We start from the raw sequence: 25,951 nt of genomic DNA on the forward strand, positions 1-25,951 counted from the left end.
TTGTCTAGCCACGAGTCAAATGCTGGCTTTCTGCATGAAACCCCACAAATCCTTATTGATACACTGCATGAGTAGATAGTTATCCTAAAGTCTTGCTGAGTACCTCCGTACTCATGTTTGCTTAATAATTGTTGCAGAGATTGTTAATGACCCTAATGGAGGGTTCTTCCTAGACATCGACGACGACGAGTAGCTGGTGTCCCAGCTATGATCTGGCCCTAGGGTGGGTCTGTAGTATAGTCAGGCCATGTGCCCTCTAGTTTCATCTGTCTGTACTCAGACAGTTTAATTACTTCCACTGGCTTGTAACTTGAATGACTGTTATGATGGGTCGTGAGACCCCTACTGTGTAATATTATGTGTGAGGCTCTTCCGAGCCTTGTAAATAAAGCTTGTATGTTTATGATTATGTTGTGATGCCATCGATATATCTATACATATTGGTATGCCATGCATACGTGTGTCGTACTTGATATGTATGGGGTTCGATTACCTAGCCGTAGACATTAGTAGCATTCTTTACAGGGAAATGCCCCTTTGTGATCCAACGAGCCATGGTAGCTCGCTACTGCTCCGGACACATTGGTTGACTGGCGTGTGTCCTTCTTAGCTGCTGTGTCTGTCCCCTTTGGGGAAATGTCACGCGATGTAATGGAGTCCTTGTAGCTTGCTACGACTCGTCTACGTTCGCTGGTGACCGACACCTGCTTTGCTGGGTCATGTATGCATGTCCCTGTGTGGAACTGCCACTTTGGTTTATGACTAGACATGTTGATCCGGTTTCTTTGTCATAGGATTGCTAGCGACACAATTTCATACGTGAGTCAAAAGGCGCAAATGGTCCCGGCTAAGGTAAGACTGCAGCCGTGGGGTTAACCGTGCGTGAGACCGCAAAGAGATGCGATGTGTTACAAGCTGGATTCCTATGGCTTAGGATCGGGGTCCCGACACACCTCCTCTCTCTCCCCCCTCACAGCGAACCCTAGCCCATCCAGATCGAACACCCCTCCTCCCTCGTCCCCATCTCCCTCGCTGCCGTCCCCCTGCTCCGGCCGCCTCCAGCCCCGTAAACCCCCTCCGCCCCCGCCTCCGGCATCCTGGAGCCCCGGAGCCTCCCCTCCCCTCCGCCTGAGGGGCCGTCCCGGAGCTAGGGTTTTGGCCATGGGCGCCTCGGCTTGACGAAGAAGCGGCGGCGGCGGAAATTAGAGAGGGGGCGCAGAGATGCTGATGGAGAAGCACACCTGGGTTCGCCATGACGGCCTGCAGATCTTCTCCATCGACATCTAGCCCAGCTCCAGATCAGGCGGCCGGCCGCGCCCTCCTCCCGCACCAACCAACAGCGCGGATCCCCTCCGCCATCTCCGTCCATCTCCCCCACCCCAAATAAGGTAAGCGCCGCTGCTTCTCTTCTCTTCTCGTCTTCCGTCGAAACGCTCAAGGCTTCAAGGAAAGATTTACCTTTTCGTCACCTCACCGCCGGCCCTTCTTTTTTGCTTGCCATGGCGCACGCGCGGCGATGTCGGAGGTGGTGGGCACGCCGGAGAGCGGTGGCGGGGGCGGGGTCAAGGAGCAGGAGCGGTTCCTGCCGATCGCCAACATCGGGCGCATCATGCAGCGCAGCGTGCTGGAGAAGGGCAAGATCACCAAGGACGCCAAGGAGTCCATCCAGGAGTGCGTCTCCGAGTTCATCAGCTTCATCACCACCGAGTCAGTCTTCGCCCCTCCTCGCCTCCCTCTCTGATCCGCTCCAGCTTGCTTAGCACTATGAGCTCATTCTTGTGTGATCCCGGGCGCAGGGCGAGCGACAAGTGCATGAAGGAGAAGTGCAAGACCATCAACGGGGACGACCTGATCTGGTCCATGGGCACCCTCGGCTTCGAGGACTATGTCGAGCCCCTCAAGCTCTACTGGGAGGTAATATTCATTCATCCCCCTCTCTGCTAGCCTTGATTTGGCTGGGGCCAAATTCATCACCGCTTTCCTTTTTAGTACCCACCACCGTTTACTCACTCTGATTAGCCTAACTGCAGAGGACGACACCGGCATCCCTAACGAGGATAGCCATGACTTGGTAGTGTTGGATAGCCAGTAGAACTTTTATGATGTAAGTTAAACGGGTACGGTGTGATAAGTTTTCATGATAAATATACTCGTTCCAGAAAGTAAAACACATGCCAGCCAGAGCTGCCAGTGGTAACTCCGTACTTGCTAGTTCCATCAACACTGTACGAGGCCTTCTCTGAATGCTCAATCTTGCATCTAGTAGTTGTAGTTTCAGTAGTCTGCTTACTAAGTTTAGTGTAGACTTTAGTGGAAGCACATACAATGACTAACACTGCATTATTCACCTATCATACCACAGTATACGTACATGTCCATCGAATCTTCCGATTATTAAAGTATATAAGATACAAGATGAAATGTCACATGAATGAAGATCACCACCAAAACTATCGTCAGTTTACTAGTCATCTCAGTTCTCAAGATGTCCATAACCAATGCACATACACATGAAGTTTCTCTGCTTTTCTGAAGAACGCTCTGTTTTTCAGTTCTAGTCATACCTCTGCATGTGGCGTGTATCTGTATTCTACTCCTTTTGGTATTCTTTAATGTGCACATATCAACAGCTCTGCGCATACACTTTTATGCATGTCTCTCTGCACCGGCCACCATATCATGCCACTAACGCGTTCTTGTTGGATGAAATGAAGATGTCAACCAGTTGTGTCCTAATCTCGAACTCAAATAATTGTCCAACTGTGTCGGATAATAGCTAACAAAGTCAACTGCACATTTTAGTGGAAATGTAGGTTTTGGCTAACTGCACATTTTACAACTGTGTCAGGTAATAGCTAGCAAAGTCAACTTACAAATACAACTCTTCCTCTTTTGTGTACTGTCTACACCACTACATAAGATATCTGTGTCTACATGAATAGAATTGCGGAACACCCTAAAAACGGGGAATTACAGTAGTCTCAGAATTCAGACATGCCATCAATTGACACATTTTCATTTCTGATGAGCAGGTGTTGTTTGAGTAATTTGCTGGACTGGTCGTCAGAGCTCACAGCAGTGTTCGTCGCTTTATTACACGACATGGAGAATGTTGTCACTTGGTATGCCACGTATACAAGGGGTTTGTGATTTAGCAAGTTGTTTGCTTTTAATTGCGCTTGGATGCCATGTGGATAATTCAAATAATTGAAGAGAGGTTTATTTTTCTCTGGCATGTAATGAATAATGGGCAATTTAGATTGCAATTTACTATCATTGTTTGTTTGAATTAAAATTTGGTGGTGGGAACTTAACATTTAAGGTTATTGCTTTGCTTGTTTTAGGCAGCACGTGTGGAGCCACTTCTGCTTATGCTTCAAGGATGAGAAAATGACGGATGATAAGGCAACAGTGCGTGCATTTGGTATAAAAGATGGTGATGAGGTCTGCGCACTTTCCTCCTCTGTGATTGGTAGGGATTTGAAGTTTAGTGTGGATTATCTCTGCCTTTTTCATGAGATCAGTATGGATACAACTCATCGAATTTATGAAACTATGGCACGCTTATGTACCGCTCATTGTTTCGTTTACTCCTTTTTCATACAAAAGAGATGCCCCTATTGTTAGGCAATTTACAGTTAAGGTATTCCATATTTGATTTGGTACTTTTGCCTATTAGGCAACCTCTTATTCTCTTGGGTGAGCATAAGAATTACTAAATACCCTTGATTTCGCTTCACATATTAGTTCTGATGGTGTAGATGCTCAGTAATAGTGCTAGAGCTGCTAAATTCCATCACAACCATGTACAATTCAGCTTCTCATTCCTGAACTTGGAAATTTAAGTTGTTATCAAGATCAAGCATCTGTTTTCTTTCATATTTAAAATTCCTGAATAAGAATTACTTTCTATTATCTATCAAGTCAGTATAATAAATGTATGGTGGCATAATGCATTTTTAGTACTATTCATTGTTTGTGTTCAAATCAGTGATTTGGTTACCGCTCGAAATATCGGGTTACCGCATTGGAAGTTTCAGTGTCACTTAACTCTTATTTTTAATTGCAACACAAAACCTGAGGAAGTTTCTAATTCTGTGTTGCTCTTCTTATATTATATAAAGATGACTACACCGCATTATTGTTTTGTTATTTACCTTCTACTCGAGTATATAAGTTCTCAGTAGTCCACAATCTAGTGAATATGGATAACAGATTAGTTCTCCTATCTGTTTTGCTTTTTCAGTTATGAGCTAAGAATTTTTTGAATCCTAATGTATCTGTGTGTTGGTGGAACTCACTTCACGCAATCGCTGGTGGTGATATCTGTGCCATCTGCCAGGAAAAGATGTATGTTCCTGTCCTCCTTCGCTGTAAACATATTTTCTGCGAGGGCTGTGTCTCTGAATGGTAACACTCTTTTTAAACTTTTGCATCCTCAAAAATAAATGGATTTATCATGCTTATCTTTATGCATGACAAGGCTGTAAATAAAATCAATCAAGCTTTTACAAGAATGACAAGGCTAATGGAATGTAACAGCTAGAACGAATTCAGATTTTCACTCAGGTGCAAATGGAGATTTAACTTAAATACATAAAGGGACTCGGCCAATGATTATACACAGAAGATATTTTTAAAATACAGAAGCCACTAAAATGCTAGTACATAAAAGATGTCCATTCAATTACTTACCCATTGTCTTGAACCTCATCAGATTCCTTGGTGGGGCTAACGTTCTCCTTGGAAGCATTCTCAGGTGCATCCATAGGACCTGGTAATGCTGGCCCTGTCCCTTGTTCTTCTGCAGTCCCATGTCCACCATTCCTAGTGCAGCCAACGAACATGAAATTGAGCATAGATTCACTGAAACATACAATAGTTTACATCTCCTAAGTTGATACACTGTTCTCATGGTTCAGTCCTCTAGCTAGTACGTCCTGAGGACGAGCACAAGAACACTCTTGTTCAATTCAAACCCAAACATTGTTAGGAGAAGAATATCACACAGAGCTGCAAGAACCCACAATGAGATATATTGCCATATAAATATATGGTGACTACTGTAGTTTGCACTATTTGTCATGCATTTATATATGGTTTCATCATATGTAACGCACGAAACAAAGACCTTACTCTGGCAACACAGAACTGAGACCTCATAATCACAGTACATTTAGAATTTGGATAACTGGACTTATTTACTATGTCTTCAATTGATGCCTCCTTTTTCTTAAATAAATAGGTTGTTACTCCATTGTTCAATGGTGTAGCCTTTTACAGAATTTAAATGGTTTGTCCCCTGTATTATCACATCTTTCCAGACTGTTAAACATATGCGTGCTGATAAAATAGCATTTAACAACAGTTATCTTTGGCAATATTTGCAGAATTTAAATAAATATATCTCTGTATAGACCTGGAAATTGGTATACCTGAGTGGTTGAACTTGCATAATGTGATACTAATACTAATGTCTTCTCCTACTTGGAAGAATTGGATTATTAATTATCATGCTTATCTTTATGTTGCAAGAAACGTTTGCCAAGTTGAATTTGAATAATCAAATTTTACCTTCCTGGTTGAATTGTTTCCTCCACATTGTTGATCATGCTGAAGGCCATTGCTATGGATCTGTTTTCAGGAGAAGTAAGCTGGCGCGACACGGGTGAATGGCAACTTGGAGGAAATGTATTAGCTATATTCTGTCCATTTTTGCTATATTCCTGTGTAAGGAAATGTATCTATGAGATGAGTTATTGTGTTATGTAAACCTGGAGATGTATTATGTGATGTTATATGATGGATGATTTTAATTTGACTTGGAGTTTTCTTGATTTGAATATGAAATAGTGCTGCATTTAATATTGGACAAATAATTGGTTGAAAAGGCCCAATAAATAGAAATGAAACCAAGTTCTGGGAAAAAAGTTGCTGAATTTGAAAATGAAAAAAGGCCAAAACTGAAACTGGATCAAATGTATTTGGGCATGAAAAGGCCAAGGTCCAAATTAGAATGATAAACAAATCGAAACAAATACTAAAGTGGCTGTAAATAGGCCAAGGCCTAAAAAAGAATCCCAATAAGAAAAGCCCAAAAAAATAAAACGAGCCCATGTGATCAATTGAAATGGGTTGGGCTGATTTCAACCATGACGTTTTGATTTCGTCGTAATATTGCCACGTAGGACTGCCACGTAGGACTAGGTTGGATTGCCAACGACGATTTAGGATCGTCGTAAAGGTTACGACGATCCAAGAATCGTCGTAAAGGTTACGACGATTTTGATCAAAACGTCGCTGATGTTCATTTGTGATGCTCTGTTTTTGACGTTTGGTTTTTCGTCGTGAGATCATCATAAATTAAAAACCGTGACGATGTAGCAACGAAAATATAGCGTCGTGTATTAGCATATTCCTTGTAGTGATATTCGGTAGACCTTTTCTCAATACCGTCAATGCTCATATTGACTGTGAGAAGCAAACTGTCACTTTTGGATTTGAAGGAGTGTCACATGACTTCAATTTCTCCAAGTTTGGTAGAAAACCTCATGAAAAAGAGTTGCCTAGTAAGGATGAAACTATTGCTTTAGCCTCTATTGCCGTGCCTCCTACTGATCCATTAGAGCAATACTTGCTTGAGCATGAAAATGATATGCATATGGATGAAAGGGATGAGATAGATAGAGTTGTCTTAGAACAATATCATATCCTTAGAAATAACTTGCCTGTTGAACTTTTTGGGGATCCACCCCCACCAAAGGGTGACCCTGTGTTGGATCTTAAACAGTTGCCTGATACTCTTAAGTATTCCTATCTTGATGAAAAAGAGATATATCATGTCATAATTAGTGCTAGCCTCTGAGAGCATGAAGAAAATAAGTTACGAAAAACTCTGAGGAAGCACCGTGCTGCTATTGGATATACTCTTGATGATCTTAAGGGCTTTAGTCCTACCCTATGCCAGCACAAGATTAAAACCGATCCTGATTTCAAACCAGTTGCTGATCATTAAAGGAGATTGAATCCTAAGATGAAAGAAGTAGTAAGAAAAGAAATACTAAAGCTCCTGGAAGCGGGTATTATCTATCCTCTTGCTCATAGCGATTGGGTCAGTCCGGTGCATTGCGTCCCTAAGAAGGGAGGCATTATCATTGTCCCTAATGACAAGGATGAATTGATCCCACAGAGGATTATTACTAGATATAGGATGGTGATCGATTTTAGGAAATTGAATAAAGCCACTAGGAAATATCATTACCCTTTGCCTTTTATCGACCAAATGCTAGAAAGGCTGTCTAAACACACACACTTCTGCTTTCTAGACGGTTATTCTGGTTTCTCCCAAATACCAGTTACACAATCTGATCAGGAGAAAACCACTTTCACTTGCCCTTTCGGTACCTTTGCTTATAGACGTATGCCTTTTGGCTTATGTAATGCACATGCCACCTTTCAAAGATGTATGATGGCTATATTCTCTGACTTTCGTGAAAAGATTGTCGAGGTTTTCATGGATTACTTCTCCGTTTACGGGTCTTCCTTTGATGATTGCCTCAGCAACCTTGATCGAGTCTTACAGAGATGTAAATACACCAATCTTGTCTTGAATTGGGAGAAGTGCCACTTTATGGTTAATGAAGGCATCGTCTTAGGACATAAAATTTCCAAAAGAGGTATTGAAGTCGATAAGGCTTAAGGTTGATGCAATCGAGAAAATGCCATACCCCACAGATATCAAAGGTTTAAGAAGTTTCCTTGGTCATGCTGGTTTCTATAGAAGGTTCATTGAAGACTTCTCTAAGATTTCTAGGCCTCTTACCAATCTCTTGCAAAAGGATATTCCTTTTGTTTTTGACGATGATTGTGAGGAAGCCTTCGAAATACTTAAGAGGGCTTTGATAACTGCACCTATTGTTCAACCACCTGATTGGAACTTGCCTTTTGAGATCATGTGTGATGCTAGTGATTATGCTGCTGGTGCTGTTCTAGGGCAACGAGTTGAGAAGAAGTTGAATGTTATTCACTATGCTAGTAAAACTCTAGATAGTGCCCAGATAAACTATGCTACTACTGAGAAGGAATTTCTAACAGTCGTATTTGCATGTGAGAAGTTCAGGTCTTACATAGTTGATTCCAAAGTCACTATTCACACTGATCATGATGCTATTAAGTACCTCATGGAGAAGAAGGACGCTAAACCTAGACTTATCAGATGGGTTCTCTTGCTACAAGAATTTGATTTGCATGTTGTTGACAAAAAGGGTGTTGATAACCCTGTAGCAGATAACTTGTCTAGGTTGGAGAACGTTCTTGATGACTCACAACCTATTGATGATAGCTTTCCCGGTGAGCAATTGAATGTCATCAATGCTTCACGTAGTGCATCGTGGTATGCTGACTATGCAAACTATATCGTTGCCAAATATAAACCACCTAGTTTCACATACCAGCAAAAGAAAAAATTCTTCTTCGACTTGAGACATTACTTTTGGGATGATCCTCTCCTTATAAGGAAGGAGTAGATGGCGTTATTAGACGTTGTGTACCTGAACATGAACAGGGACATATTCTACAGAAGTGTCACTCCGAGGCCTACGGAGGACACCATGCGGGAGATAGAACTGCACACAAGGTATTGCAATCAGGTTTCTATTGGCCCACTCTCTTCAAGGATGCCGTAAGTTTGTCTTGTCTTGTGACGAATGTCAAAGAATAGGTACTATTAGCAAACGTCAGAAAATGCCTATCAACTATTCACTTGTCATTGAACCATTTGATGTCTGGGGCTTTGATTATATGGGACCTTTTCCAAAATCCAACGGGTATACACATATCCTAGTTGCTGTTGATTACGTCACTAAGTGGGTAGAAGCTATCCGCACTAGTAGTGCTGATCACAACACCTCTATCAGGATGCTAAAAGAAGTTATCTTCCCTAGATTTGGAGTCCCTAGATATCTAACGACCGACGATGGTTCACATTTCATTCACGGTGCTTTCCGTAAAACGCTTGCTAAGTACGATGTCAACCATAGAATTGCGTCTCCCTACCACCCTCAATCCAGTGGTCAAGTAGATCTAAGCAATAGAGATATTAAACTGATTCTGCAAAAGAATGTCAACAGGTCTAGAAAGAATTGGTCTAAGAAGCTCGATGATGCACTGTGGGCTTATAGAACTGCCTATAAGAATCCCATGGGCATGTCTCCGTACAAAATGGTGTACGGTAAAGCATGCCATTTACCTCTTGAGCTAGAGCATAAAGCCTATTGGGAAATCAAAGAGCTCAACTTTGATTTCAAACTTGCCGGTGAGAAGAGGTTATTTGACATTAGCTCGCTTGATGAATGGAGAACTGAGGCATATGAGAATGCGAAGTTGTTCAAAGAAAAGGTTAAGAGGTGGCATGATAAAAGGATACAAAAGTGTGAGTTTAATGTAGGTGATTATGTCTTGCTATATAACTCTCGTTTAAGATTCTTTGCAGGAAAGCTTCTCTCTAAATGGGAAGGTCCCTATGTTGTTGAGGAAGTATATCGTTCTGGTGCTATCAAGATCAACAACACGGAAGGTAGTTGTCCGAGAGTGGTAAATGGGCAGAGAATCAAGCATTATATGTAAGGTACTCCCATAAATGTAGAAAGCAATATCGTCAATACCATAACTCCGGAAGAATACCTAAGGGATATTTATCAGCCTGTTTCAGACTCTGAAAACGAAGAGGTATGTGATTTGGTAAGAAAACAAAGTCCAAAACTTCTCCAGTAGGAAATTTTCTCCGTTTTGGAAAATTTGAAAAAATACAAAAATTGGAAGTAGTCCGGAAAGTGCGCGAGGAGGCGACAAGCCTGCACAGCACGGACCCACCCCCTGGCCGCGCCGTGAGGGCTTGTGGCCACCTCGTGCGCCTCCCGGACTCCGTTTTCCTGCAGGGTACTCCTTCTGGTCTAGAAAAAATCATTATGTATACTCCCATTTTGTCTGACCCCTGCATCACGCAGATTTCTTCTGTTTTTCATTTCGAGCCTGTTTTCTGCCGCAGATTTAGAGCAAGATGTTGTCTCAGGAATCTGTGGGGGAGAACAATCTCCCTCAAGTATATGGAGAAGTACATGCTGATCTGAAAAGGATGGAGGTCAAGGAGGCTAAGGAAGGGCTACCTAAAGAAACCAAGGGCAAAGCTAAGGAGAAGAATCAGGCATGAGATGAAGTGCAATCTGTGATCAACAAGGAAGAAGTTGAAGAAGTGGATTTCCTCCAACCCAACCTCCACCTACTGTCTCCATCCTTGATTGAACTCTTGAGATTTTGTGAAACAACTCGTGCTCGCAATACTTGTCTCACTCGTGAAGTTGTTTTGCTGGAAAAACATATCGCAGATCTCCAAGGTATAAATCAAAGATTAATGGCCCTCTTGGAGTCAAATATTACAACAACTCCACCACCATCACCACCAAAGGAAGACAACTAAATATGGGTATGGGCAATCCCCTTGGCTTGTGCCAAGCTTGGGGGAGTTGCCCGGTATCGTATCACCATCACATGTTTTGCCTTTACCTTTGTTTTAGTTTTCCGTTTCAGTTTTCTCTTTCTCTAGTAGATTAAAAGTCTTAGTGTTTTAGTCTTGAGTTTTGCTTTGTGTCACCCCCGATGTATTCGAGCTCATGAGCCATATAATAAAGAGTGTCTTAGTTGAAGGGATTTGCCTCTTGCCATGATCAAAAGAGTGAGAATAGAACAAAAGCATGAAAGATCATGTAATGATCTTATGGGAAGTGATGGCTTCACATATAAAAAGAATCAGGATTGAAACTTGTTGAGGGTAGGAAAACGTAGACCTTGGTCATGGTTGCAATTAATAGGAAGTGATAAAGAAGGAGAGATTCAGATATAAATATATCATCTCTGACACCATCTATGATTGTGAACACTCACTAAACTATTGCATGCCTAGAAGTAAATGTTGGACAAGGAAGACAACATAATGAATTGTGTCTGGTTGGCTCCGAACAATGTTATATTATTAGAGATCCCTTAGCATGTGACGATTGCTTCCACCTCACATTAGCCAAACCTCCCGCACTAAGTAGAGATACTACTTGTGCATCCATAAACCATCAACCCAGTTTTGCCATGTGAGTCCACCATACCTACCTATGAATTGAATAAGATCCCTCAAGTAAGTTGTCATCGGTGCAAGCAATTAAAATTTCTCTCTAATATGTATGATCTATTAGTGTGTGAAAAATAAGCTTTGTACGAACCTGTGACGAGGAAGACATAAAAGCGACAGACTACATAATAAAGTTCTTTATCACATGAGGCAATATAAAGCGATGTTCCTCTGCACTAAGAGGACACGCATCCAAACCTCAAAAGTGCATGACAACCTCTGCTTCCCTCTGCGAAGGGCCTATCTTGTACCTTTACTTTTTTCCCTTGAAAGAGTAATGGTGATCTTCACCAATTCCTTACTTCGCCTTCATCTTGGCTAACTTCATATGCTTGGGAAAGATCTATATTCATATGTCAACTTGGAGGTAAATATTCATGAATTATTATTGTTGACATTACCCTTGAGGTAAGCAGTTGGGAGGCAAAACTATAAGCCCCTATCTTTCAATGTCTCCAGCTGAAACTTTGATCTCATGAGTACCACGTTAGTTGTAGCAATTGTAGAGAACGAAAGAATAATTGAGTATGTGGATTTTCTTTATAAGCTCTTATTTGACTCTTTCTGATGTTGTGATAAATTGCAATTGCTTCAATGACTAAAGGCTATCGGTTGTTACTTCTCGATAAGGTTGTTGATAGATGCTTTACTTTGTGAAGGAATTATCACTTTAGCATGAGAGATTATATGTTGGTATTGCTGTTCTGATCATGATCATGATGCATGCATGTTCGTATCTTGTTTTGTCGACACCTCTCTCCCTAAACATGTGGACATATTTATTGAGCTAGGCTTTCGCTTGAGGACAAGCCAGGTCTAAGCTTGGGGGAGTTGATACGTCCATTTTGCATGATGTTTTCATGTTGATATTTATCGCTTCTTGGGTTGTTATTTCACTTCACAGTACAATTCTTATGCCTTTTCTCTCTTATTTTGCAAGGTTTACATGAAGAGGGAGAATGCTAGCAGCTGGAATTCTGGCCTGAAAGTGGAGCAAGTTTGAAATACCTATTCTGCTCAACTCTAAACGCCGTAAAAATCAACGAGGATTTTTTTCCGGATTTATAAAAAATACTGGGCCGAAGAAGCGCCAGAGGGCCGCCAGGGTATGGCCACAAGGACACGGCGCGGCCACCCCCCAGGCCGCGCCATGAGGGCTTGTGGGCACCCTGCTGGCCCACTTGCCCCCCTCTTCTGCTATATGAAGGGTTTCGTCTGGAAAAAAATCAAGGCGGAGCTTTTTCGTGGATTTTCCGCCGCCACGAGGCGGAACTTGAGCAGAACCAATCTAGATCTCCGGTAGGACGATCCTGCAGGGGAAACTTTCCTCCCGGAGGGGGAAATCGTCGCCATCATCATCACCAACACTCCTCTCATCGGAGGGGACTCGTCACGATCAACATCTTCATCAGCACCATCTCCTCTCCAAACCCTAGTTCATCTCTTGTAACCAATCTCCGTCTCGCGACTCCGATTGGTACTTGTAAGGTTCCTAGTAGTGTTGATTACTCTTTGTAGTTGATGCTAGTTGGATTACTTGGTGGAATAGTTTATGTTCAGATCCTTGATGCTACTCATTACCTCTCTGGTCATGAATATGATTATGCTTTGTGAGTAGTTACTTTTGTTCCTGAGGACATGGGATAAGTCATGCTATTAGTAGTCATGTGAATTTGGTATTCATTCGGTAATTTGATGTGTTGTATGTTGTTTTTCCTTTAGTGGTGTTATGTGAACGTCGACTACATAACACTTCACCATTGTTTGGGCCTAGAGGAAGGCATTGGGAAGTAGTAAGTAGATGATGGGTTGCTAGAGTGACAGAAGCTTAAACCCTACTTTATGTGTTGCTTCGTAAGGTGCTGATTTGGATCCACTAGTTTAATGCTATGGTTAGACTTTGTCTTAATTCTTCTTTCGTAGTGGCGGATGCTTGTGAGAGGGGTTAATCATAAGTGGGATGCTTGTCCAAGTAAGGGAAGTACCCAAGCGCTGGTCCACCCACATATAAAACTATCAAATTAACGAACGCGAATCATATGAACATGATGAAAACTAGCATGATAGAAATTCCCGTGTGTCCTCGGGAGCATTTTTCCTCCTATAAGACTTTCTCCAGGCTTGTCCCTTGCTACAAAAGGGATTGGGCCACTTTGCTGCACCGTTGCTACTTTTGTTACTTGTTGCTTGCTACGAATCATCTCACCACACAATCACTTGTTACAGATAAGTTCAGTGCCTGCAGATATTTCCTTGCTGAAAACCACTTGTCAGATCCTTCTGCTCCTCGTTGGGTTCGACACTCTTACTTATCGAAAGGACTACGATTGATCCCCTACACTTGTGGGTCATCACCCCCCTCTAGACATACTTTCGATCCTACAAGTGGTATCAGAGCTTTGATCTCTATTTCCTTGGTTTAGAAACCTAGGAGAGTATAATATCTAGTGAGGGAAATTATCATCGTAGAGGTCCTTACTTCGATGGCGCTAATTTTGCTAGTTGGAAGCATAAGATGAAAATGCACATTCTTGGCTTAATCCTCATGTTTGGATTGCTATTCGTGTTGGTGTGCAAGGTAACTTCTTTGGAGAAGGGCATGAACCAGATCGTGATGCGACAACTGATGAACTGAAGATGGTGCAACTTAATGCTCAAGCCTGCAATATCATCTTCAATTGCCTTTGCCCCAAAGAATTCAACAAAATCGCTCGTCTTGAGAATGCAAAAGAAATTTGGTATACTTTGGTTGATATGCACGAAGGTACCGATTCTGTTAGAGAATCTAAGTTGGATTTGCTTCAAAGTCAGCTTGACAAGGTCAAGATGAAGGATCGTGAAGGAGTCACTGAAATGTACTCTAGGCTAGCTCTCATCACCAATGAGATTGCTGGCTTAGGAAGCGAAGAGATGACCGACAAATTCATCATCAAGAAGATACTTAGAGCTCTTGATGGCAAGTATGACACAGTGTGCACATTGATCCAAATGATGCCAAATTACAAAGATCTCAAGCCAACTGAAGTCATTGGTAGGATTGTTGCTCATGAGATGTCACTCAGGGACAAATATGAGTTGCACAACAAGTCAAGTGGTGCCTATAAAGCTTCACGTGATGCTCCCGCTACTTAAAAAAGACAATCTTGTCACTAATGAAGAGACACACCTCATGGTGAGAAAATTCAACAAGTTCTACAAGAGTAGAGGTAAAGATAGAAGCTTAAGTTCAAGACATGATGAGAAGCGTTCATCCTGTCGTGACCGAAACTGCTACAAGTGTGGGAATTCCAGACACTACTCAAATGAGTTCTCAGCTCCCTACATAAGAGTCTCATCGAAGACGAAGCTCAAGAGATGAGTCACCTCGTAGAGAGAGAAGGAGTAGAGAAGATCACTATGAACGAAGACACTCACAGAGAGGCAAGGAATTAGAGAAGAAGGACAAATACACCAAGAGCAGTTCAAGAAGAAAACATCAACCTTATGTTGGTGAATGGTTCTTTGGCTCCGAGTCTGATCACCACTCCGAGAGAAGCTATCACTCCAACTCCGACTACAGTCAAGATGAAGGTGTTGTCGGGACTGCTCTCGTTTCCACCAACTCCTACGACTTATTTGTCCACCAAATGAGGGAGTCGGAAACTGCTTCATGGCTAAAGGCCCCAAGGTATCACATCCTAAGTATCTTGTTTCAATAGTGATAAGGATGACTTGTTAGGAGAAGATAACTTGCTTCTAGATAAAGCTAGTGAATGCACTAAAAATGAACTTGCTATTTATCATGCTAGTCAAGAGAAATCGAATTATGATGATAAGAAAGAAATTGAATGACTAACTCAAGAATTAAAAACTCTTAAATTAGCTCATGAGACTACTCTAGAAGATTATAGAGAGCTTGCAAGAACCCATGAGAAGCTACATTTTGAGAAGCTCAACTTGGAGCAAGAGCCTGAGTTCTGAAAAGCAATCAATGATGATCTTCGAAAGAAGAGTTCTTCTTATCTTGCCAAACGATTACTCTTGTCTAACTTTGTTCCACAAGTTATACCAAGGAACACTAGTAACAAAGGCAAGAAGATTTCTTCATCTAGTAACAACAAAGCTAAAGCTAAATCAAATAATGTTGTTGCTAGTACCTCTATTGATTCCACTAACAATTCTCTTAGCCAAGTTACACTTGAGTTAGAAAATGATCTATTGAAAGGGATTATAGAGAGAGGTGTCTTCAAGAGTCTTGCCGGAAGTAAGAAATTTGAGGAAATTGTGCGCAAGCAAGGAGACATTGGAAGAAACAAGGTGTTGGCTACTTCAACATCAACGGAAATGTTTGGTAAGAAGGTCCATATCCCATTGCTAAGTTTGTTCCCGAAGAGGAGAAGTCCACTCTTTCCGAAGAAACAAGCTCACAAGATGGCCTTCTACCACAAGACCACAAAGGCATGGGAAACCTTCAAGATGACATTGACCTATTTTAAGAAGAACCCCAAGCCAAGGTCAAGTGGGTTCCCAAGGACACTACTAGCTAAACCTCGGCAAGTGCTACCACAACTCCAAGGATTCTCATCAATTTGGTGTGGATTCCCAAGAGGAAGAACTAGAAGTTCTTGAGGGGTGATTGTGCCAATTAAATTCACTCTTATTCCTTTTCGCAAGAACTATATGCAATCAACCTCAACCATATGCATTAGTTCAAGGAATCACACATTCCCTCAAAGGTAAGCAAGGAACAAGGTAATTAATGCATATTTGGACATTATACCATGTGTGTTTCACTCCATGTGCATAGATATTCTTGCATATGTTCTATTTGCTTTGGGACTAACCCATGTATGTGAGAATAGTATGTAAACAAAAAGGATTTCTCCAAACTCAAGATGATCTTCATCAACATTGAGCATCCACCATTACTTCACCTACTTGAAGTCTTCTACGACAAAACCCAAGGTTAGGTGATCCCTCTTAGTGGGGATATCATATCAAGTGGGAGCTTTACTCTAAGACTTGAATATAAGCATATTCTAAGGATATGAACACATTACTGCATATGTAAAAGTGGTAACCCCACTTGTGCTTAACGATGAGTATGACCTATGATCAAGTATTCTTACTTGGATCATAAGTCAATATACTCATATATAGATGACTTTGTCATCGCCCAAGTGCTTGATAGATGCTAGGATCTGTGTGCATGTTCACCATGTTTTAGTTTTCATTCTTATTGTGTGAGCATGTTGGTCTACATGTGTTTGATCATTTGAGGACATCCAATTGTTGTTATTTGGATTTTGATTTATCTTTTGCCAATTGGATGGACAAGAATGCCTAGGACCCTTCTCTAGATATCTGTGCTATCTCATCTCAAGTTTTATTCATGCTCCGTCACAAAACTTAAACAAGCACTTGTCGAAAGCTCTCTGTGAAGGTGCACTCGGAGTTCCGTATCGTCAAAGGCTGCCTTCCAAAGACACTTTGAAAAACTCGGTGTGACCAACTCCACAAACTTGGCGCCACCTATTTTTCGAAGTTGATCAGTTTTCAATCTCGGTACTACCAAAATTGCCAACTCGGTTACACCGAGTTTCCCTGTCTACTGACAGTTGAGGAACTCGGTGACACTGTTTTTGCCATCTCGGTGACATCGACAGCGCACGTGTATATATATGTCCGCAGACCGAATCTTTGACTTCACTTCATCAAACTATTTCATTCACCAAAACCCTCGCTGTCCCTGAGACACCAGGTCATCGCCTTGTCTCCCTCAGCACCGCCGCCTCTGGGATTCACCATCGTCGACGCAATCTCCTCCACCGTTGTCGCCGTAGCCGGACCGTCGCCAAGTTAGGGTACGGATCCGATTTCCTATGCGTTCCCCGTCTGATTCTTACACATTGGGAAAGTTTTTCTTCGAACCACCATGTGCAAACCCCTCCTTCCACCAGATGAATCTCGTAGAATAGAAGAAGTAGAAATTTTGGATCTGATATGCCAAAACATCCAACTCAGTGAGACCGAGTTTGTAAAATTGGTTCCACCGATTCTTGTTTTAGGGTTCCTGAGAAACAACTCGGTGAGACCGAGCAGCTCTTTTCGGTGCCACCTAAAATGACAGACAAGTCTATGTTAAGAGAGTAAGCCTTCTCGGTTACCTCGAAAATGCCAATTCGGTGCCACCGATTTACATCCTACAGAAGATCATACCCTAAGTTTCAAACTTCAAATTTTCAAAAACATCTGAATTTTTTGATGCTCATCCATTATGTCTTTCCTATATCCACTTCACAGGTTCTACTGTTTGCTGCTGAGCGTATTTTTCAGTATGTTAGGTTTAGATGATAGTTAGAATGATTTCAGGGAACCAAGTGTTGACTTGGATGCTGGCACTAGTCCAGAGAGGACAGACTGTGACCCTGGATCATATAGTTCCCATGCATTGCACAAGGCAGCAACCAGGCAGAGAAGGAAACTAAATTCTGATGAGCAAGATTCAGACTTTTTGTCAGAAGAAACTTCAGTCCCTTCTAAGGCTGCTCCAAGGAAAGTTGTCAGGAAGATATCTGTCAGTGCTGCTGATATGAGAGCACCTGATTATGCCAAGAAGGGAAAAGCAATTGCCAAGGATGCACCTGCAAAGAAGGCTGGTGTGAAGAGGCCCAGAAAGAGAACAAACCATCTTGTTGGCAGAAAGACTTCTATGTTTGAAGACCCAGAAGAAGCTGAGGAAGAAGCTCCTGAGGAGATCCCAGTTCCTCCCAATAAGAAGAAGCTGATGGGTGATGCAATGAAGTCTGCTCCTTATCCTGCTACTAAAGCTAAGAAGGTTGTAGCTTCCAGGAAGACCACCAAAGATATACCTGCAGCTGCTAAGAGCAAAGGCCCTGCATCCAGTGCCCATGGTGCAGAAGAGGAAGAAGATGAGAATGCTCCAGTTCTCAGGAAGCTCAGATAATTCCTTCCACTCCACAATGATGCTCATCCTGTAGTAGAAGACATGAAGACGAGGAAGGATGTCGGATTAAGAAAGTGCAGAGCTATTGATCCATATGCTGTTAGAAGAAGAAGTGTTGTTGATCCAAGGTTTCACACCAAGGAACAACAAGATTTTTATGAGACTATCTTGTATGACAAGAGTCCTGCTGTCAGTGATATGCGGTATGTCGACTGGGCATACATCAATGAAAATGAGAATTTCTTTCCAGATGTTCAAGAGAGTTTCAAAGCAGGGGATATAGAAGATTTTGTTGGGAAGGAGATGACCCCATGGAATGACGAGCTGATCATGCAATTCTATGCAACTTTTCATTTCTATGATGAGTCTTTAGTCTGGATGACCGGTGGACACAGGTACAATGCTACAATTGTTGAATGGGTTGCAATCATTGGTGTCCCCAAGCAGGAAGAAGCAGATGTAGATGTGTATGCAGTTGCCAAGCAGAATCACAACTCCATGGCCAACATGTAGAAGACCATTCCACATCAGTACTTGGCCAATCACAAGTTTGGTTCATTATATTTTCTTCAAGCTATCATTCCCACGACAAACACAATACTGCGATACACCCTCATGCCTAAGTCAGGAGATGAGAAGATGATTAAAGGATATGCTATCAACCTGCTGCACCTGCTAGACACCCATACCAGATTTAGAGTGATGGACTTGATAGTTGAGACTATCCGAAGGACTGCCGCGGATCAGAAGAGATCCTGTGGATATGCACCTTGCATTCAGATGCTCATCAATGCCAAGCTAGGCAAGCATGCATATCTACTTGATCGTCCCCATCTACCTCTTCAGCCTGAATTTGAAGATAATGAGGTTGTGATGGATGACAATGATCCCAACTCAACTGCAGCAAGAGTGGCAGCAGAGACTAAAGCTGCTAGAAACAGGACACCTCCAGTTCCACAGCTCAGAACTCAAGCTGAGCAAATGGCATTTCTAGTGAGCACTGTCCAAGGCATGGAGAAGAAAATTCAGGAGATCATGCAAAAACAGAAGAGTCTTGAGAGAGTTGTGGAGACAAAATTCAGCAACATGGATATGAAGGTAACTGAGTTGACCACCATTGTCAGACAGCTTCAACATTAAGTTGAATATGTGGCAATTCCATGCTCAGAGAATGAAGATGAAGATGATGATGACAAGGATGAGTCTCCTCCTCCCACTACTACACAGTTCAGCACCAGGCCCCGATCAGTGATGTTCCTACTCAGGAGACAAGACAGACATCTTCAGCACAAGCTTCAGCACCTTCATCACCAGCTCCATCTCAAGCTCCTTCAGTATCAACTCCTCCAGCTCCAGGGACGTCCGCAGAAGCCTTCACATACGTTGTTCTATCGACTCCATCATCAACTGCCCAGAGAGACGAGTAGTTATATACTTTTGAACTTTTTGGTAACTTGTTGCCCAAGGGGTAGAAATGTATAGATCATAGACGTCTTGTGAGAGTGAGAGAGTTTTTTATTTTATTTGCTCTCGTTTGGTTTTAAAAACTTTGGTTTTTTGATGACTTTATCCTATCTGTGTGTGATCATACACTTTATCCCGTGTGATGCTACGATATCATCTTTTAGCTATCCTTGTGATGATCACTCACTTATCTTGTTGGTGTCATGTCCATTGCTATTATTTTACGCACCACCAAGATGTATGTGACATGGAAGAGTAACCAATGATCCTAATCGACTATGCATTTGCGTTCAAACGCAAATTTTAAATAATGCAAAAATTTAGGGGGAGCTCTTGCTTTTCACATATTTTTCAAAGCGTCGATGCTAATCATTGATTATATCTTTTGTCGAGCCTTTGATCTATATGTTGTCATCAATTACCCAAAAGGGGGAGATTGAAAGCACAATTGCTCCCTAGTGTTGTTTTGATAATTGCTCACAACATATGCATCATTGTACTAATGTGTTTTCCAAGTGTATTTTACAAAAGTTCAAAAGATGCTATGGCCTAAGTTTTATGTGGAGATATCCCTGGATGCAAGAAAGGAATAATATTGGCTCGAGCTTCAAGCTAGAAGACTCTTTATTTTATATTTGTGAGAAATCACTTTTGAGTCCATAGGTAAACCATTACTATTAAAAGGGGGTGAGGTAGTAAAATGAACTGATTGCTCAAATGCTCAAAGTTAGCCACCAAAACACTGAGTCATTTTCCCACATATCCACTCTGTCAAGTTCAACATACACAAATTCGGTGTAACCAACATTGCCACTTCGTACCCACAAAGTTTGAGCCTTAGACATAACCCTAACCATTCCCACCAAATCGGTGCAACCGAAACTGCATCGGTGCTACCGAGTTTAGTGTGACCAACATTCTTTTGCCAAGATACACAAAATCAGAATTTCCAAGTTTGAGTATCGGTGCCACCGAGTTTGTCCAGCTGACCGTTAGTCACCTTTTCGGTGCCACTGAGTTCTATATATCGGTCTCCCCAAGATTCAAAAGTTCACCCTTTTAGTACTAGTCGGTACCACCGATTTGTCCACTTCGGTGTCACCGAGTTTGCACTTTTGTGTTTAACGGTTGGATTTTGGGTCCTTCCTGTATATACCCCTTCACCCAACTCTCATTCGTGGGAGAAGCACTCAGAATAGACATTTCATTTCCAGATCCATTTTATAAGAGAGAACCGCCTACTCATGTGTTGAGACCAAGATATTCCAATCCAATCATTTGAAACTTGATCTGTAGCCTCCCCAAGCTGCTTTCTACCAAATCAACCTCTCCTACCCATGCATATTCTGTGAGAGAGTGATTTGTGTTGAGGAGACTATCTGTAGAAGCACAAGTACAAGGAGTTCATTGATCTACCCCATCTATTACCTTTTGGAGGGTGGTGCCTACTAGATTGGTTAGGTGTCGCTTGGGAGCCTCCTACTTTGTATTGTGGAGTTGAACCAAGATGTTTGTAAGGGCAAGGCGATCACCTACTTCATGAAGATCTATCATGAGTGAGGCTAGTCTTGTGTGGATGGAAGCCGTGGTGGAATAGACAAGGATGCTTCTTTGTGAACCCCTTGTGGGTGGAGCCCCCTGTGGACTCTCACAGTCGTTACCCTCCATGGGTTGAAGTCTCCACTAACATGGACGTATGATAGCGCCACCTATCAGAATCATGCCAAAAATCGCCATGTCAACCTCAGGTGTTTTATCTCCCTACCTTACTCCTCTACTTTACACTTGCATGTTTTACTTTCCGCTGCTATACTATTAGAACTGCATGTGTAGGGTGTACTTGACCTGTTATAAGTGTCGTAGCTGCCTCTCAAGTAAAATTGGGAAAAGGCAAAAAAAAATCTTGTCAACTAGTCTAATCACCCCCCCTCTAGACATACTTTCGATCCTACATAGAGTGATTTGAGGAATAGTGCATGTATTCATGTCCCTTGTAGTTTCCCTACATATCAGAAGCATTAGCACGATAACGAGAAGAGTTTTGACCATATGAGTAATTTGATCCTCGTGAAGACTTTGATCCACTTGAGGAATTTGATCTGGGGTTGTTGTTCTTCACTAGTGGTGTCATGAGGACATTCACCTGAAGACTTTCCAAGCTACTTTTGGGGACCCAGATTTTCCTCAAGGGTGGTCCATTCCTGTAGTTAGTTCCAACATATCTAGCAAATACTTCACCATTCTAATTTTTGAAAAGTTTATTGTTGGAGTCAAATGACTCATCAGAGGAATATGTAGTTTCACATGCAAAGCCTGATAAAGTAGATGGATCAACAGGAGGTCCTTTTGCAGCAACCCATGAGGTTTTGGGATATTTCTTAGTATTCAAGTATGATCAATCAGCATACAGTTTCCTCTCAAATGCAATACCCTATTTCCTAGGGCTTCTATCCGTTGAGAAGATCGCAAAGGGTTTGATGTCCTTTGAGGCTTCTGTAAATGCGTGTCATATACAATTCCTTCAACCCTGCATTTTCGTCAGTGACATTTGTGGTTTCCTAAAGTGAGGAATTTGTAACCACACATACAATTGAAGAATTTGTAGCAATAAAAGCATTTGAACTTTCAGGTGAAGAATTAGCACATTCGCGTTTGATTCATTTCAAGCAAGGTGGAATGAATTCTTCCTGGGCGGTACTGATCTTTTGAGCAAGCAAAGAATCATTTTCACATCGAAGATCATCATGAGACGCCCTTAGTTTCTTAAGATTATGTTTTCTTTGAAGAAATACATAAGAAAGACTCTCATGATCTACCAAGAGAGTGCCATGACGTTCATGAAGACCATCTAACCTAGACTGAAAACTTTTAACATCATCAATCACAGTTTGAGTCTGATTCATTTCCTCATTCAACAGGTCATCACTTTTGTCTAGCAGTTTCTGAAGCTTTTCAAGAGCAGTTTGTTTCTTAGTGGCAATATTATCAAGCTTGTAGTAACTGGGTTTTTGATAATCATCAGGTTCACAGTCACTTGGGTCAGAAGAGGAAGTGTGGTTGAGTACCTTGGAACCTTTTTCCATGAAGAAATAGGTGGGAGCAAAGTCGTCATCGCGGTCATAAATGTTGTTGATGTCGTCATTTTAATCAAGGTTGAAGATGGATTTGCTAACGAATGTGGTAGAAAGGGCTAGGCTTGCGACACCAGACTCTGACTCTTCTTCAGATCCTTCCTCTTCATCACATTCTTTAGATTCTTCCTCAGAATCCATTTCCTTGCCAATAAGAGCTCGAGACTTTCTAAAATAGTTCTTCTTGTGCGATGAGGACTTTGAAGATTTCTTCTTTTTCTTCGAGTCATCACAACTGTCATCCTCGTATTTCTTCTTATTTTCTTCCTTCACCCAGCGAGGAAAATCAACAATGTAGTGACCAGATTTCTTGCATTTATGGCAGGTTCTTTTATTCTAGTCCTCAGATGAAGATTATGATGTCCTCATATGTCTTCTTGAAGGCTTTCCGAGCTGGTCTCGTTTGGAGAACTCCTGGAATTTCCTCACAAGCATAGCAAGTTCCTGACCAAGTTTTTCAGGCTCACCAAGACCGCAATCAAAGTCTTCTTCTTTAGATGAGGAAACAACCTTTTCCTTCAGCACATGAGGTCTTCCATAGCTTGGTCCATATAGATCTCTTTTCTCAGCTTGTTGGAATTCGTGAGTATTGAGTCTCCCAAGAATATCAGCAGGATCAAGTAACTTGTAGTCTCTTCATTCTTGAATCATCAAACCTAGTGTATCGAATGAATAATCAAGAGATATGAGCAGTTTCTTCACCACCTCATGGTTAGTGATCTCCGTGGCTTGAAGAGCCTATACCTCATTGGAGATATCAATGAAGCGATCGAAGGTTTGCTGACAGCTCTCATTATCGAGCCTTTTGAAGTTGTTGAAGAGATTGTGAAGAACATCAACTCAATAGTCACATTGAGTAGACACTCCTTCATTGACCTTGGATAACCTTTTCGAGATAAGCTTTGCAGAGCCGAATGCACTCACTCTTCCATATTGACCTTTTCCCAGATGGCCATAGATAATATTCTTCGCTTGAGAGTTGAGTTGCTTGAATATCTTCACATCAACAACAATGACAGTTGCGATGACACAGGGAACACCATTTTCCACAACATACGAGAGATCGTTGTCAATTCCTTCAAGGTGCATGCGCATATTGTTCTTCCGGTAGGGGTAGTTCGTCCCTTGAAAGGCAGGACAACCGGCAGTGAGCTTGATCATATATCCAGTCGACATAACTAAAACTCCAGGTGGTTAAACCAAAATCACATAGAAGAAGGGAGTATCTTGCTCCGATACCAATTGAAAGTGTGTTATATCGACTAGAGGGGGGTGTATAGGCGATTTTTATGAATTCATCACTGAGGAAATTTATCATGCACGAACGGCGACCAACGGATTAAGTAGTCACGCAAGCATGCAAATGATCAATAGCATAGTCTTTAGAGTGAAATGAATCTTTTGGTTTGCACAAGTAGCGTGTTCAGGATATGTAGGTGAAGAACAAGTGAAGTAAAGAATTTGGGGTGAGGAAATTGAGGAAGTCTTCAGTCAAATTCTTCAAACAGTAACGATTAATATCATCAACATACAACTAAGGAAATGAATGGGTTGAGGAAACGGAACTAGGTACTTGATGAAGACAGTGCTTTGATGACCCAGTTCCAACTGTCGTGACAGTCGTACGTCTCGTTTGGAGCAGCTTGAGATTTAAACCAAAGGACACACAATCCTTACCGCATTCTTCTTGAGCTAAGGACACACAGTCCTCAAGCAACACTCATGGTAAATCTTGAGGGCATACTTCTAAACCCTCAAAAAATCGGTCACCCGATGATCCACAGTTGACTGATGATCTAGGCCATGATGCCTAACCGTCTGGAGGATGCACAGTCCTCAAAGGTAACAAGTGTCGGTTCCACACGAGAACAATCTCTTCAGTCATGCTCAATCACTTTGGGGTTTTGGGTTTTGGTTTGGGTATTTGGTGTTTTCCTCACGGATGATTTTCTCTCAAAGTCTTCAAGGAATGGGTTGCTCTCAGATGACAAGTGTTAGTTTCTCTCACAGAGCAGCCAACCAGCTAGTGGTTATGGGAGGCGTCTATTTGTAGCCTGAGAGCAATCTCGACATGATTTGACATAAACGCCCCAATGATATGGGCGTTATGTGAATAAGGTTGAGAATAGCTGGCGCGCGACGCAGCAATTGTCAGAATGTTTCAACTGTGAAAGTCCTCATGTCACTCATGTTCCTCATATATAGGTAATTCGCGCTGCAAAAAAACCTAACTCCTAAGTTAGAGCAAATTCCTGAGAGACCAAAAAATCTCCGTCTCTGTCATTGAAGTTTTTGACTAAACTGTAAAAGATTTCCAAAGGCTTCACTCGAAGGATTGGGTATGTGTAGGCTTTGAGATGAGCATCACCTAGAAACTTTTCATTAGTTTTACCTCGACCCCCTTTAATTTTACGGTGGTCCTACAATTCAAATATAGGAAAAGAAACTACGAAAACAAAAGTCTTCACGCTGGAAAGTCCTCGTATCAATTTCTTCACGGATGCACCAATTTCCTCACTTTCAAAGTCTTCGAGGAAATACCAAAGTTTTCAGCCGAAGACATACATTTTTAGGGGTCGATATTCTTCAAATAACACAAACTCCTCGACGACTTATAGAGCATGTGTACACTCACAAACACATTGGTCTCTTAACCTATAAGTCTTCAATACACCAAAATTACTAAGAGGGACTAGATGCACTTACAATATCCCTCTTTTTGGTGATTGATCACAAAAAGGTTAAGTTTTCAACGGGGATAATAATATGAAGTATAAATAAAGTGTTTAAGGAATTTGATTGCAAGATATAGAGAAACTCCCCATGAAGATGTGCATATTTGAGGAATTTGCTTTGAAGAGCACATTGAGGATTTATACCATGAAGATCTCCCCCTATATCTTGTAACTCCCCATTAATCTGATTGCAAGATATAAAGAAACTCCCCATGAAGATGCATGATGACCCACAAGTGTAGGGGATCTATCGTAGTCCTTTCGATAAGTAAGAGTATCGAACCCAATGAGGAGCAGAGAGAAATGACAAGTGGTTTTAAGCAAGGTATTTGCTACTGCAACAAAAGACCTTCCAACGGCGCCAGAAATAGGCACGTCAACGTGAGAATACTTGGCTTGATCTTTCTGCTGCGGCTACGCCTTAAGGGACTTCCTAGGCAAGTGTGCCAAGGATTTCCCCCGTGGCCTTGGAGCCTTGCGTTGGTGTTCCCTCGAAGCG

At 41.9% G+C, this 25,951-nt stretch overlaps 1 protein-coding gene across 1 annotated transcript; it reads left to right on the top strand.

The window, feature by feature from the left end:
• The first annotated feature begins 1,516 nt into the window (after positions 1-1,516).
• Positions 1,517-4,252, top strand: LOC123398757 (nuclear transcription factor Y subunit B-4-like). Its single transcript, XM_045093216.1, has 6 exons — positions 1,517-1,707; positions 1,797-1,914; positions 2,814-2,848; positions 3,033-3,122; positions 3,345-3,444; positions 4,247-4,252. Exons 1-6 carry the CDS (start codon positions 1,517-1,519, stop codon positions 4,250-4,252), a joined length of 540 nt encoding a protein of 179 aa, XP_044949151.1.
• The last annotated feature ends 21,699 nt before the right edge of the window (positions 4,253-25,951 follow it).

This window comes from Hordeum vulgare, chromosome 1H (assembly GCF_904849725.1).
Source record: "Hordeum vulgare subsp. vulgare chromosome 1H, MorexV3_pseudomolecules_assembly, whole genome shotgun sequence".
Lineage (NCBI taxonomy): Eukaryota > Viridiplantae > Streptophyta > Magnoliopsida > Poales > Poaceae > Hordeum > Hordeum vulgare.

Bases quoted from the DNA above. Each gene is read 5' to 3' on its own strand.
- LOC123398757 (XM_045093216.1), top strand. From the start codon at position 1,517: ATGTCGGAGGTGGTGGGCACGCCGGAGAGCGGTGGCGGGGGCGGGGTC. The intron at 1,915-2,813 runs GTAATATTCATT...GTGGAAATGTAG, and splicing joins CCCTCAAGCTCTACTGGGAG to GTTTTGGCTAACTGCACATT. The intron at 3,123-3,344 runs GTATGCCACGTA...TGCTTGTTTTAG, and splicing joins ATGGAGAATGTTGTCACTTG to GCAGCACGTGTGGAGCCACT.